We start from the raw sequence: 15,760 nt of genomic DNA on the forward strand, positions 1-15,760 counted from the left end.
CAACAGAAGGTCATTTACAATATCCTGGTGGGTTTGTAGTCATCATTACAGAGACTGTGCAACAAATAGAGTCCTGGAAGAACTCAACGGGTCAGGCAGCAACTGTGGAAAGAATGGATTGATGATATTTCAGGTCAGGACTTTTCTTCAGACACTGATTACTGATACTGTATTTCTTTGAAAAAAATTTGATCATTTAATTAAATGTTTCCATTTTCTAATCCTCACTTTGATTTAATTTCAGACCCCAAGATGACATGTACTTTGATCAGCAACGGTTTAGCAGAATAATGCTACCTTTTTACTCCTTTGTTGCAATTCCATTTATGCAGTTTCTTCATCAGCGAGGTCTAATCATTACAAGGAACTTACATTTACGTAGCACCATTCACAATCTCAGGGCATTATGCTTATAACATTAACTCTATTCTCTGTCCTCTATGCAACTCAACATCTGGAATAGTTTTTGATTTCATATTTTCAGCATTTGCAGTATTTTATTTAGAGATACATCATAGAAACTGGCTCTTTGGCCCACCGAGACCACATGATCATCGAGCATCCGTTCACACCAGTTCTATTTAATCCCACTTGCACATCCACTCCCCACACACCAGCTGTGATATTTGTCACTGTAACTTTTATGTGAATCTTGAACATTTTGGAGCTATTTACAGAGGTCAATTAACCTACAAACCCACATGCCTTTGGGATGTGGGAAGAAACCAGAGCACCTGGAAGAAAGCCACATGGGCACAGGGAGTAACCTGAGGTAGGGATCGACTAGCTGCGACACTGTGCCACACTTATCTTTGAAACCTGAAAGTCACTGTGTACAGTGCAAGAGCCCACAGGCAGAAATGAAATTATGTGGTGTCAGATGAGTAATTGAAGGTATGACCAAGGCCACAGAGACCAAGTTATTCTCATCAAAATAAAGTTTGTATGGCCAGTGGGTTCTCAACCAGCAATGAGTTCAATTGCAGACGTGTGAACATGGGGCAAGAGAATGGCTCATGATTGGCTTGGGAAGAGAGACTTGGCGACAATGATGCATGGAAGCAGAGGGATGGCTGCTGGAGGTGACGGATGGAGGTGAGGAAACTTCTCAGTAACACAAAATGGAAGAAAATGGGTGGGAAGGAGGGTGGGTTAGGTGTTGTCAGGTCAGCGGAGACTACAGATAAAGGGAAGAAAAGCCTTGATCAGTAGCAGTTCTGGTACATGGGTACATGTGACAGTAGAGTATCATCATCATCATCAATCTCACCATGCAGTCAGGGGAATATGAAGTTTCGTGCTCTCCTAAACCATGTGTCCCTCTGATCCCGAGGTGACAACATGATTTTACTGGCACTAAGGGAGATGGTCATCTTATTGCAGTATGGAGTCATGCACACTTGCATAACAGTAGCCGACGACACAACATCAATTCTTTTAGACTAATCTTTGTAACAGTTTGTTTCCAGTGTCATGACATTGCATTCAGTTATTCTTGGATGTTGCAAACAATTTTTCTTTGAATTTCTGGGGATTTCAGGCTGATTCTCTGCTCTGGAATTAGCCTTCTCAGTTAATCTTTGTTCTACTATTTGGGAAGACTTGGTCAATCAAACCTTGGTGAAGAATTCCCAGCTCTGGTTTGATCAAAATGTTCAAGATTCACATAAAAGTTACAGTGACAAATATTTTCCGACAACGTAACCAAAGTTTAAATCAACCACCCCCACCCCTAAAGATAAGTTAATTAGTGCAGTTTGGGGACGAAAATAAATATTTTCCTTCATCCATTGCTCTCGACCCGAAACGTCACCCATTCCTTTTCTCCAGAGATACTGTCTGTCCCACTGAGTTACTCCAACTTTTTGTGTCTATCTTCAGTTTAAACCAGCATCTGCAGTTCCTTCTTACACATAGCTTTCCACTATGGCAACAGCTAGTCTGCCCCATTCATTGTCTCAACCTCCTTTCAAGGATCATGGGTCCTTGTGGCCAGAATGACTTCCATAAATTCAAATTCACAATTTTCTATCAAATTTGATACTTCTTTATTTTCACTTAGAGCCAAACAAAATTCTTGAAAAATATTTCACCTTGAAACAATATGCACACAATTTTGTAACCAAGCCAGTTATAACTTTGACCGTATACATCCAACATCTGAAATGTGACAGAATCATTCCTTGTTTACTAAAATACTGCAATGCAAAATAAATTTACTGGCACAATATGTTCATACTTTCACTTGTTCTCAAATACAATAGGATGCTCTTTTGAACCCTTTTCCCATTGGAAATGTCAAAGACATGAGGGAATTGCTTTAAGCAGAGAGGGGCAAAGTTTAAGGCGATATGCAGGGCAAGAGTTTTACACAATGGGTAGTAAGTGGCAGGAATGTGCTGCCAGGGGTGGCAGGGGTGGTGGTCTCTCTTCGGTGTAAAGTAGCATCTGCAGGTCCTTCTTATAGGGTGGTGGTGGTAGAAGCCACTGTGATGGTGGAATTTGATGTTTTTAGATAGGCATATGGATATGCATGTAATGAGAGATATGGATCATGTGCAGGCAGAGGAGATTAGTTTAACTTGGTGTCGTTTAGTACAGATGTAATGGTCCAAAGGGCCTGTTCCTGCACAGTACCATTCTATATTCTATGTTAACACCACTGTCATAGCAAAGCCACAGAGGCTCATTTTAATTTCAGCTTAATAACCAGAGTAAAATTAAATTATTTTTGAAAATGTAAATGATTCTATTCAAAGTCAGATTGCATGATTTGATAAGGAATGCTAAAAGTCCAGCTTCGTTAAACTTCCATAACTACTGACGACAGGAACACTCTAAGATGACACGTGCAGCAAAATGCCAACATGCAAATCAAACCCAACGCTGGTCGGTATAACATCACCGCAAGTATGAAATCAAACTGGTATTGGCTTCGGTGTGGTTTTATAGTGTTGGTCACGCATTCTGCTCTCAACTGGCACAAATCCGGGGCGATTATCCACCCTGCGAAAGTAAACACAATGGAACAAATCATTGATGTGCCTTCATTTGATGGCTACATTGTTGTGCACACACTTACTGCTTCAGCTGTGCACAGAAGTTCTGAAAGATGAAAGGTGAAGCTCAGATCCTCTACAAGCTCAGGATGAAAACTGCACCACACTTTACTGAAAGATCCACAAGGCAGAGCACAAACCAAAACAGAAACAAAATCTCGATTTTTTGTCAAGAATCTGGAACAACCGTTGCCTGCATGCAATGAAATCCTGCCTTGAGTCTTGTGCTCTACTCTACAAGAAGTATTTATATTTGTGGATTCATACTGCACAGAAACAGGCCCAACTCATCCATGCCAACCAAGTTGCCCCATCCAATCTAGTTCTGTTTGCTTTCCTTTGGCTCATATCCTTCTAAATCTATAGATTTAGATTTAAATCTGTAGATAACCTATAAATATAAATATGCCTGACCAATTGACTTTAGTATTGTTATTGTACTTGGCTAATTTCACTACGTCAGAGGATCAAATTGAACATAGAACATGGAAGTGTACAGTAGAGGAAGAGATCCTTCACTCCTGTATATATATGATATGATATATATCATCATATCATATCATATATATACAGCCGGAAACAGGCCTTTTCGGCCCTCCAAGTCCGTGCCGCCCAGTGATCCCCGTACATTAACACTATCCTACACCCACTAGGGACAATTTTTTACATCTACCCAGCCAATTAACCTACATACCTGTACGTCTTTGGAGTGTGGGAGGAAACCGAAGATCTCGGAGAAAACCCACGCAGGTCACGGGGAGAACGTACAAACTCCTTACAGTGCAGCACCCGTAGTCAGGATCGAACCTGAGTCTCCGGCGCTGCATTCGCTGTAAAGCAGCAACTCTACCGCTGCGCTACCGTGCCGATATCCCTGCTTACCATGATATCAATCTAAATTAATCTGACCACCTGCTTGCACATGGTCTCTGGCGCTGTAAGGCTGCAGATCTAGAAGCATCACTGTACCGACCCTGACATTCGATCCTGACCCCAGATGCTATCTATGTGGAGTCTGCTCCAGTTTCCTCCCACATCCCAAAAAGGACATGCAGGCTTGTAGGTTAATTTCCCTTTGTAAATTGCTCCTAGTGCATAGGCAGTGGATGCAAACGTGGGATAACATAGAAGTGTGAATAGGCGATCGATGGTCGGCGTAGACTCAATGGGCCGAAGGTCCTGTTTCCTTGTTGTATCTTTCAATCAATCAATCAATCAATCAATGTTCATGCCACTGAGTTGTCGGCTACCCAAGCAGATTCTGAGGTTTAGTTTAGTTTGGATACAGAGCGAAAACAGGTCCTTCGGCCCACCAGCACCGCGCCGACCAGCGATGCCCGCATATTAACACTATCCTACACCCACTAGGGACAATTTTTACATTTACCATGCCAATTAACCTACAAACCTGTACATTTTTGGAATGTGGGAGGAAACCGAAGATCTTGGAGAAAACCCACGCAGGTCGCGGGGCGATCGTACAAACTGCACAGACAGCACCCGTAGTCGGGATCGAACCCAGGTCTCCGGCACTGCATTCACTGTAAGGCAGCAACTCTACCACTGCACAACCGTGCTGTTCTTCATGTTTGTGAATGGCGTCAGTCAGTGGAGGAGGCTGGGAAGGGGAATTAAAATGACTCGCAGCCCTCAGTATCTTGAATGAGATAATGATCTTGTAGTTAGCAGAACATTCACAAGTGAGTCAAAACAGATAAACTGAAAGACTTGAGCCAATTGATGCATCAGTTGCTATCAGGCACCGATGCATCCATGTTCCTGGTGAACAGCAACAATGATGTTATCGAGGTTGCTGACAGACAACCACACTGAAGTGTTTGCAGATACCAGGGTTGTATGGAAGAAGCACAATTTTGTATGTCATAGTTTAAAAATTTACTGTTCATGGATTATAACAAAGGATGCAATCATGATGGAAAATTATAGCAACTGCCATCCACTTAATGATATTCAATATTTTGAGATTGTTATGAATAGCCAAATATTTCAAGTAATTCCGGTTATTAAAAACTTGTCTTCTCTTCAGTGTGCAGTGAATAATGGTATTGCCAGTGCAATAGATTCCAAGAAAAAATCAAATTGATACTTTGTATAGATGAAGATACATATAAGAATATTTTATAACCAAGAACATTTGGTTAGAAATTTGAAAATAAATTTCAAAATGTTTTTCCGGAACTATCATGTGAAAACATTATGTATTACAGGCTTAGTATTTCTGCTACCACAGACCACTACTAAAAATAATTCTAAGATATAGTTATTGACAAGACCAATACTGCATACGATTCTTGAGTGTACTGTTAACATTTAGCCATGCATCAGTGATAAGGTACCCTCCTCAGAAACGCATCCTACTGTCACACATTTACTAACACCTTCAGGAGATGCTAAATATTGAAAAAGTCTGTGTGATTGTGTATGTGAGAGCAGAATTATGTGCTTGTTTCAGATGTTGATATGAAAAAAATAAAAGGTAAATCAGGTTCTGAAAAATATCTGAATGATGTAGTAAACTGTTGATACTAAATCAACAGCCTTTTCACATTTTACCCAGTCTTATTTTGTGATATGAATCTGTTTAAAATGTCTGCTGATGCCATCAAGCCTCCAATGCAATATCAGGTGAAGTGAAGAGATTGGAATCCCTGGGTTTGTTCGTTGACATAAAAAGTGCAGTATTGGTTTTATGAGAACAGCATGATTTCGCTGGGCAAATGTATTTGTAAAGTGTGTTGTATCTGCACCAAACATAGTGTTGCTGACATCTTTGCCAGTTAAAATCAAGATTGGGATCATATCCCAATCAACAGAGTGCAAATATGTTAGATTTAAATCCCATTTAAATTCAGAGCTCAGATATAGTAACATGCTGATTAAAAGCTGAATACCAGACATGGAGATTCAAATATTTGATAATCCATTAACCATTTAATGCTGTGAGTTTGCATTTCTGGAAATCAGTTTGAACTTACTTGTAAGTCCAACACTCCTGCATAAGAGCATACATTTCATCTGGACAATCGGCAGGACGATCCAAGCGACCTCCTTCCTCAATGAAACTAACAACTTCTGGGCCTTTCATTTTCTGTAAAACAGAATGGATTTGCTTTTAACTGTAGTAATGACTTAAAATGAGGCGAATGAATCAACTGGTAATTGAGACAAAGCATAGATAGAACATAGAAAAGTACAGCAGAGAGACAGGCCCTTCGACCCACAAGGTCTTTAGCCAAGATTAAACAATTCCATCTGACGGCACATGATCCACAGCGTATTTTTGATTTTTTTGTAAATTTTAGGGATTAGGCAATTTATTGGCCCGAATATGATTTTTTTTATAGTTCAAGTGAAATCTGACCCACACAGTTTGTTGCACTCAGTAAACAGCTAAGGAACAACGTTAAAAGCAGCCATGTACATAACTTAATTTCCCACTTAGTGGACAAGTAAGAGGCTGGGGTGGAAAATGTGGTTGAAGGAAACTATGTTCACACCAAGCCCACTCTGATGATGCATCTGGAACAACTGAACAAAAGTTGTCTTTTGTGTGACAGCAAATAGGCAGCAAATATTGCAAGAGATAGTCACCAGGGTGAATAAACTCTATCCCACAAAGAGAATCTGGATCTGATCAGAAACAAAGTGGATGACCTGAAGAAAGTCAATAGCACGATGTTTCCATATTTCTGTTTTCCTCAAAGTATCCTCTTGTTAACTGCTATCAGATTCAGATCAAAGGTAAAAGGTATCCTATGTTGTTCTTCCAAATGATAAATAGATGGTTTGGGAAACCTACACCCCTTGGGGCTCCCTGCAAAGACATTTATTTATAAAAGAGGAGACAGGAGACACAAGAGAGTGCAGATGCTGGCATATTGAGCAAAATCAAAATGCTGGAGGAACTCAAAGTGCTAGTGTAACTCAGCTGAGTACCTCAACAGAGATATTGAAAAGTTGTACTATTGACTTTCTTCAGCTGAGTTACACCAGCATTCTGAGTTCCTCCAGCACTTGTCCTCCATAGATCCTCCAACACTCCAGTTCCTCAAACATTTGTCATCCACATATGCTGCCTGACCTGTTGAGTTACACCAGCATTTTGTGTTAAGACCATTAGACATTGGAGCAGAATTAGGCCATTCAACCTATCGAGTCTGCTCCGACATTCGATCGTGGCTGATCAATTTTTCCTCTCAGCCCCATTCTCGTGCCTTTGCCCGCAACCTTCAACATTCTTGCTAATCAAGAACCTATTAATCTCCACTTTAAAAATACCCAATGGCTTGGCCTCCACTGCCATCTGTGGCAATGAATTCCACAGATTCACCATCCTCTGACTAAAGAAATTTCTCATCATCTCCATTCTAAAGGTATATCCTTTTATTCTGAGGCTGTGTCCTTTGGTTCTAGACTTTCTCACTACTGGAAACATCCTCTCTACATCCACTCTATCTTGGCCTTTCATTATTTGATAGGTTTCAATGAGAGTGCATTCTATGCAAGATTCCAGCATCTGTTGTTCCTTGTGTCTGCTGGAGGAACTCAGCAGGTCAGGCAGCATCTATGGAGGGAATAGGACATCAATTACTCGAAGGGTCCCGACTGAAATGCATTCTGTCGGTTTTCCTCCACAGATGCTGGCTGACCCGCTGAGTTCCTCCAATACCTTGTTTTTTCGTTGAAAAGATATTGCAAGACAATAGGGCTTCATTTGATGGTCATCTGTAGTCTGTAGAGATGTTTAAATTGCCTGAGACATTCAGGGGAACATTTCTCAGTGGTTTAATTTCTCACTTTTCATTGCATTTTGCTTTGTCCTCTCTGCCTTTGTGAACATGAAGGGTTGGGTATGTGCTCATGCACCACCCAATGGATAGCATTGTACTGACTGGTCTGGTTGTGTTTTCACGTTTTTGTTGGTCACATTGAAAAAAAGGAAGTGTAATCTTCACATAAACTTCAACAAACGATAAATGAGTGAGTGCAGCACGTCGCTGCAGAACGTGAACACACTACAAACAAAATGGGTTGTAAAGCAGACATGACCTTATCTGGAGAACTTCATATTCTGCTTGGGAGGTTTATAATCCAACAGTATGCATTGAATTCTCCAATTTCAACTAATATCACTCCTTCCCCCTCTCTTTGTTCTGCTGGCCCTAACCCCACTGCGTACACATTTCTCCAACCACCAACTTCTACCCTCGTACCCCCCCCCCCCCCCCCCCCCAGGACCTCATGCTCCTTTCCCCTCCTCCCTCGGCTTATCTCCAATCCTGAGTCCTAAATGTTCATTTTATACCCGCTCCGTCCCCTCCAGGCTGCCCTCTTCTATCCATATCCCTCCCCCAGGCTTTACATTTCACTTCTCCTTTTCTTTCTTATTGTCTCATTTTCTCTAGCCTTTGTCACTTACTCCACCCATCTGCCAATCTTCCTCATCACTTGTATCCGCCTACCATCAATGGCTATGTCTTTGTTCCATCAGTTTTCCAGGTCTCTCCTCCCCTGCTCCATCAATCTGAAGAAGGGGCCTGGTCCAAAACATTGTTTGTCCAGTCCCTCCACAGATGCTGCTTGCCCTGCTGAGTTCCTCTAGCACTTTGTTTATTACCTTATATGGCTTTTGTCCAAATGTCAATGCTTCCCACATCGTCACACCAAAGCTCCAGACATCAGCCTTGCTAGAAAATTTCCGGAAATTTATACATTCAGGTGCATACCACTTCACTGGCCATTTCCCAGCAGTCCGAGCCTAAGGTCAGAACAAAAGTTTTAGGTTTAGGTTTATTAGTGTCACAGATACTGATCTACAGTGGAAAGCTATGTTTTGCTTGCTATACAATCAAATAAGATAATACTATACATAAATCCATTCAAGCTAAGCTCAAGTGGAGCAAAGGGGAAGATACAGAGAGCAGAATGTAGTTGTCAGCATTGTACAGCATCAGTTCCAGAGATAAAGTCCAATGTCCGATGTGAGGTAGAAGTGAATCGGACAGTATTCTAGCTTATGGAATCTCAGGTTATTAAAAATCTCAGGATAAAATGAGGGAGCAGATGTTGTCTTTAAAGATCACTGTAACTTCTTTTCTGATATGAGAGACAAGGAATGTTATAGCTTCAATAAGGGAAGTCGTGTGGTTAATAAGGGAGTGATATTGAGCAGTGGTGATTCTCACTGTCTCACGCTGTGAATTTCTCGACTCACTAGATATAAACACCATGTATTGTGATGGATCAGCATGGGTTCCGAGACACACTGTTTCCTGCAGGTTCCAGTGGACCATAGCTTAATCAATGATTCTGTGGAGGCGTCTGGGCCAAAGATACTAGAGGAGCAAGATGAACCACTCCGTCGAAATCGCCTATACTGAAGTGAAGTACGCAAAGGAGCGTGACATTCACCATTTTAGTAAGCAAAACCCGCCGTTCGCTATACCTCTCGCAGTGTAATCAGTGTTTTGGGGGAACAGTATGTGTGATGATACCATAAAAATGCAGAATTTTTATCTCATCTACCAATTCACCGATTTTTGTTATTTTAATTTAAAATATTTCTGCAAGTTTCTGCCTACTAAAATGGTGCCATGACATACTACGGTTTTTAGGGTCAAGCGGTCTATCTTGCTTTGCTCTATTATCTTTGGTCTGGGCCTTGTGCATCAACAATATTGGCTTTGGTACAGCTTTATAAAGCATTGATGAACCACATCTGAAAAATTGCAAAAAAAAACTGCAGATGCTGGCTTATACGAATGGCAGATACAAAATGCTGAAGTAACTCAGTGGGTCAGACACAAAATGTTCCCCAGATAATGCAGTGGACATTCGCCTGGATGTTGCCTGGGAAGGAATGTCTCAGTTATGAGGAGAGACTCGACAGGCTGGGTTTGTTTTCCTTGGAGCAGTGAAAGCTGAGGGCAGAGTTGATAGAGGTGTACACAATTATGAGGGGCAAACATAGGGTAGACATTAGTCACCTTTTCACCATAACAGACCATATGGTCTTATATGGTATTATATCCAAGGTCTGAAGAAGGGTCGCGACCCGAAACATCACCTTTTCCTTTTCTCCAGAGACTGCCTGACCCGTTGAGTTACTCCAGCTTTTTGTGTCTATCTTTGGTTTAAACCAGCATCTGCAGTTCCTTCCTACACAGAGGTATCTATAGATTTGACATAAGGTGTAAGGAGCTTAGAAGGAACGTAAAGAAGAATTTCTTCATCCAGGTTATAAATTCAGCTACTAGTTGGTACTTGCCTAAGAACACAAGAAATAGGAGCAGGAATATGGCACCTGGCCCTTAGGGCCCACTCTTCATTTATCAAAGTCACGATTGACATTACCCCTCCATCTTCCAGTCTCTCTATTCCTTTAATATCTAAAAATTTAGCAATCTCTGGTTCTAAGTAACTTCATGACAGCCTCCATTGCTCTCCAAAGATTCACCATTCCCTGCACAATCTTTGAAAGGAAGTCTCTCTAGATTAGACGGTGAAAAATGAATAGCAATTCCATTTCTCATAGCTCATCAGGACTTTATTCAGATGGCAGGAGAGAGATTAAATAATGATATAATCGTTCAGCATCATTGGGGCTGGTTTATTCCCTCTCCTGTATTGGTCCAATCTGCCGAAGGCAACATGTAGTCTGCAGTCTACAGATTTACAGCTAACTGTCTGGGCTTTCAGCATTTTATACAGAAACTCAGCAGGGAAGTAACAAACTTTTAGCAAAATAAGAAACTCTTGTGAACTTTATGTGGGCATGCATATGTAATTTAATAGGCTTAGTCATGAGGATTTACAAAATTAAACATTATTCAAATTATGGATAACTTTCATTTCAGACATAATTTAAAATCTCTATTCATTGAAAGAATCACAATTCTTGGGTGGCATAAATGAGCAAATTGTGTCATTTTATCGCTCATCCTAGGGAGTTTGCAATTCTATTTTCAAACACAACTTCTTCAAATTCAGGTTGCAGTTCATTATTTTATGATTGTTCAGTGGGTGATTTATACATTTTTAACATTTACAGTATATATACCAGGTAAGCCACATGAAGATTTGTCTCAGATGTGACACTTATCAAAAGCGTTCTGGAAGGTTTAAAGCATGTGGCCTCTATTAATCTCTATACATTAAACCCATCTGAAAGTTTTTTTCCAACAACAATTTCAATAATTTCTCTTAACTCCTCCATAAAGACTGACTGTCTATTATTCACTTCTCTAAACAGAACTTTGAGACCTGATTATTTCCTGAAGATTATACATTGTTGTTGTACCAAGAGGGAGCAGAGAATTGACCCAGACACTCGCATTCCATCACTAACCACTGACCCCCATCTCCTGAGGATGTGTGTACCTGGCTCAGTTGCAATATTGAGAATCACATATAAATACAGCCAAACTGGCTACTACATATACAGTACCCATGGAACTTTATCCCAGAATAGCACTGATAGAGGAGTGAAGAAAAATGGTGATGAAAAAACACTGTCATGTTCACACAGAACGAGACCTTCCAGCCCATTGAGTCTATGCGGGCTCTCTGAGTATTCCCATCAGTCCCATTCACATGCCCTTTCACTTCCCTATAAAATTCAACGCTCCTCTGCTCTTCTCAGCTCCTCTCCTCTTCTGCCTTTCACCTACACTAAGGGGTGATTTGCAGTGGCCAATTAACCCAACACACCTTTGTTTTGTGGGCGGAAACTAGAGAATCCTGAAGAGGTGCAGGCAGGCACAGGAAGAATGTGCAAACTCAAAGCAGGCAGTAGTGGGGGTCAGGAGCAAACCTGAGTCACTGCAGCTGTGAAGCAGCAGCTCTACCGATGGTGCCATTGCACCAGAGCATGGCCGTATTCTTCAGATAAATTTCAATTGTGAGAAAGCAGCACACAGAACAAAAAGACACTTTGAGCCTTTCACAGTTAGTAGTTGTCAGCTCAACATCAGTGTGTATATCATCAGGGATTTCCATTAGATTGTTTACCTTGTAGTAGCTGTCATCAGCACCAATTGCTTTAGACAATCCAAAATCACTAATCTTGGCATAATGCTGATTGACCAATAGTACATTCCGGGCTGCAAGATCCCTGTGCACAAAGTGATTTTCCTCCAGGTATTTCATTCCTATAGAAACTTGGTGGAGAAGTTCAATGACAGTCTCGATAGAAATCTGATCTCTGGCGAGAAAATATAATAGGAAAGATAATTTGATCGCGGTATTATTTTGCCACTAAGAACTATGTGTTTGACTAAATATTATTTTGTTAATTCTTTATACCAGTCCTTTTTGTAAACAACAGGTGCCTATACGTATATCAATTAAAAATTGACCTTTATTTATCAACACTTTTTTACATCAATGCATCTACATTAGAAACACTATAACTTGTAATATTATAACTGAACTCTAAGATGAAACAAATAAATCTTCTCATTCAATCACATGTTATCCGTTAGCTAAGCCTGATTAGTAAGCATACATAGCATGTGACACTGAGACTTTACCCAGAGTAGGGGAATCAAGAACCAAAGAACTCACGCTTAAGTTGAGAGGGGAAAGATTTAATAGGAAGCTGAGGTGCAACTTTTAACACAGTGGTGGATATATGGAACGAGCTGCCAGAGGGGGTAGTTGAGGCAGGTACTAAAACAATATTCAAAAAATATTTGGATAGGTACATGGATAGGAAATGTTTAGACGGATATGGGCCAAAAGAGGGACAGTGGGATTAGTGTAGATGGGTCATCTTGGTTATCATGGAAAAGTTGGCTGAAGGGCCTGTTTCCATGCTCTATGACTCTATGACTAAAATAAAATAAGAACATTTAACGTTTCAGAAGTGCCAGTATGCTGGGCAGATGCATACTGTCACTGCTTGATACAAATTTTGAAGTCGAACTATGAAAATCTACTGTAAAGACACAGGAAAAGGAAAGGTATACCTAGAATGTAGAAGAATGAACAATTTGTTTTTTAGTGCAGAACTTCATTTTGCAAAATCGACCCTGGCAATGTTGTTTTACTGGTCAAAATATGTTCTGCCCACAACAGGAGATAAAAGATGGTTGCTTGGATGTTTGCACATTGCTCAAAACAGGAATGACATTCTTAATCTACCATCCTAACCCTTTTCAATTCAGAAAACAAGAAAACAAAAACAAGCTAGAATAAAACATGCAGCAGATAAATTTCCAAATCAAGTGTAGTCAACTTGATGTAAATAATGAATTTACCCATCTGCTAAAACACTAACACATATTCTACAGTATCCCACAAGCCGTAGGAGCTCAGTCATGCTTGTTCATATCCAATACTGTCCTTGTATTGGAGACATAAGGGACTGCAGATACTGGAATCTTGAGCAAAAGTGCTGGAGAATCTCAGTGGGTCAGGCAGCATCTGTGGAGGGAATGGACAGCTGACGTTTTGGATCAGACCCCTTCTTCAGACTGGACCCAAAACATCCTGGGTCCATTCCCTCCACAAATGCTGCCTGACCCACTGAGTTCCTTTAGCATGTGTTTTGCTCACTGTCCTTGCATTATTCTTGGAAGAGGTTTACAGCATTCACCTCCAAAAGTGTAGCTGTCCCATCTATTTTCAGATATGTCCTGGGGGTAAGTGCGCATTAATAAATAGAAATGTAATTTGATCCAACACTCAACTTCTCACATTAGGGAATACTCACTTTTTGCCAGACAGAAATTTGTTCAGTGGTCCTCCTGCAGCCATCTCCATCACCAACATCAGGTGTTCTGCCTGACATACTCCAATTATTCGCACAATGTAGGGGTTGTCCAGTTTCTGCATGAATTCAGCTTCTTTCATTAGCTCATCCTTCAGTGATTTTTCATTGTCATTTTTCAGCACTTTGATAGCAACATCAATCTGCTTCCTTGATTAAAAAATTAATTAGACATATAACAGTTGCACCATTGACAACACATTATATAGACAATGAAGATCAGCGTGCTGGTAACTGCATTAAGGCAGTCGGACTCGCCCTTCCACATATTCCCTTTCTTCTTTTCCCCCTTCTGACTGAAAACTAACTTGTATTTCTTTCTTTCCCAAAGGGCCCCGGACTTAAAATGTTAACAGTTACTCCTTCACGGATGTTGCCTGACCTTTTGAGCATTTCCAGGATTTTCTGAATTTATTGCTCAACAGGAATTGTCTCATCTCAAGATTGCACATGTACCAAGTCCGTGTCATTTATTACATCATTCGACCACTGTGCTTATGTTTTCAGTTGTCCTTAAGTAGATTTCCCAATGTAGTAATTCACCCTGTGTCCCAGCCCCACTGACACTCCCCATCCCAGATGGGAAGGAATGAGCCTGCTACTATTCTACACTCTTGAGTTTGTGGGTGAAGACATATTTGCAACTGGGCCTTAGGAAGCAGGACGAAGAACAACCCAATGGCCTTGACTAATGGCAAAGTTGGTTTTGCCTGCTGTTGAAGCTGCAATTGACTTTCATATAACATATAACATATAACAACTACAGCATGGAAACAGGCCTGTCCGGCCCTACCAGTCCACGCCGACCATTCTCCCTGACCTAGTCTCATCTACCTGCACTCAGACCATAACCCTCCAATCCCCTCCTATCCATATACCTATCCAATTTACTCTTAAATAATAAAATCGAGCCAGCCTCCACCACTTCCACCGGAAGCCCATTCCATACAGCCACAACCCTCTGAGTAAAGAAGTTCCCCCTCATGTTACCCCTAAACCTTTGTCCCTCAATTCTGAAGCTATGTCCCCTTGTTGGAATCTTCCCCACTCTCAAAGGGAAAAGCCTACCCACGTCAACTCTGTCCGTCCCTCTCAAAATTTTAAAAACCTCTATCAAGTCCCCCCTCAACCTTCTACGCTCCAAGGAATAAAGACCCAACCTGTTCAACCTCTCTCTGTAGCCTAAGTGCTGAAACCCAGGCAACATTCTAGTAAATCTCCTCTGTACCCTCTCCATTTTGTCGACATCCTTCCTATAATTTGGCGACCAGAACTGCACACCATACTCCAGATTCGGCCTCACCAATGCCCTGTACAATTTCAACATTACATCCCAACTTCTATACTCGATGCTCTGATTTATAAAGGCAAGCATACCAAACGCCTTCTTCACCACCCTATCCACATGAGATTCCACCTTCAGGGAACAATGCACAGTTATTCCCAGATCCCTCTGTTCCACTGCATTCCTCAATTCCCTACCATTTACCCTGTACGTCCTATTTTGATTTGTCCTACCAAAATGCAGCACCTCACACTTATCAGCATTAAACTCCATCTGCCATCTTTCAGCCCACCCTTCCAAAAGGCCCAAGTCTCTCTGTAGACTTTGAAAATCTACCTCACTATCAACTACTCCACCTATCTTAGTATCATCTGCATATTTACTAATCCAATTTGCCACACCATCATCCAGATCATTAATGTAAATGACAAACAACAGTGGACCCAACACAGATCCTTGGGGCTCTCCACTAGACACTGGCCTCCAACCTGACATACAATTGTCAACCGTTACCCTCTGGTATCTCCCATTCAGCCATTGTTGAATCCATCTTGCAACCTCACTATTAATACCCAACGATTTAACCTTCTTAATCAACCTTCCATGTGGAACCTTGTCAAATGC

The 15,760-nt window shown here is 41.1% G+C and overlaps 1 protein-coding gene across 4 annotated transcripts in view; it reads right to left on the reverse strand.

The window, feature by feature from the left end:
- Positions 1–2,132: 2,132 nt before the first annotated feature.
- The window catches only part of zap70 (zeta chain of T cell receptor associated protein kinase 70), an 82,406-nt gene continuing 68,778 nt past the window's right edge, over positions 2,133–15,760 (reverse strand). For all 4 annotated transcript variants that reach the window (XM_078423527.1, XM_078423530.1, XM_078423529.1 and 1 more), the window contains 5 exons: positions 13,795–14,001; positions 12,090–12,282; positions 8,698–8,838; positions 6,056–6,168; positions 2,133–3,006 (listed from right to left, as the gene is read on the reverse strand). In XM_078423527.1, coding sequence (XP_078279653.1) covers positions 2,919–3,006; positions 6,056–6,168; positions 8,698–8,838; positions 12,090–12,282; positions 13,795–14,001 — 742 coding nt within the window. In that variant the 3' untranslated portion in view covers positions 2,133–2,918. The remainder of the gene's footprint in view (positions 3,007–6,055; positions 6,169–8,697; positions 8,839–12,089; positions 12,283–13,794; positions 14,002–15,760) is intronic.

This window comes from Rhinoraja longicauda, chromosome 28, assembly GCF_053455715.1.
Source record: "Rhinoraja longicauda isolate Sanriku21f chromosome 28, sRhiLon1.1, whole genome shotgun sequence".
In the NCBI taxonomy this organism is placed as follows: domain Eukaryota; kingdom Metazoa; phylum Chordata; class Chondrichthyes; order Rajiformes; family Arhynchobatidae; genus Rhinoraja; species Rhinoraja longicauda.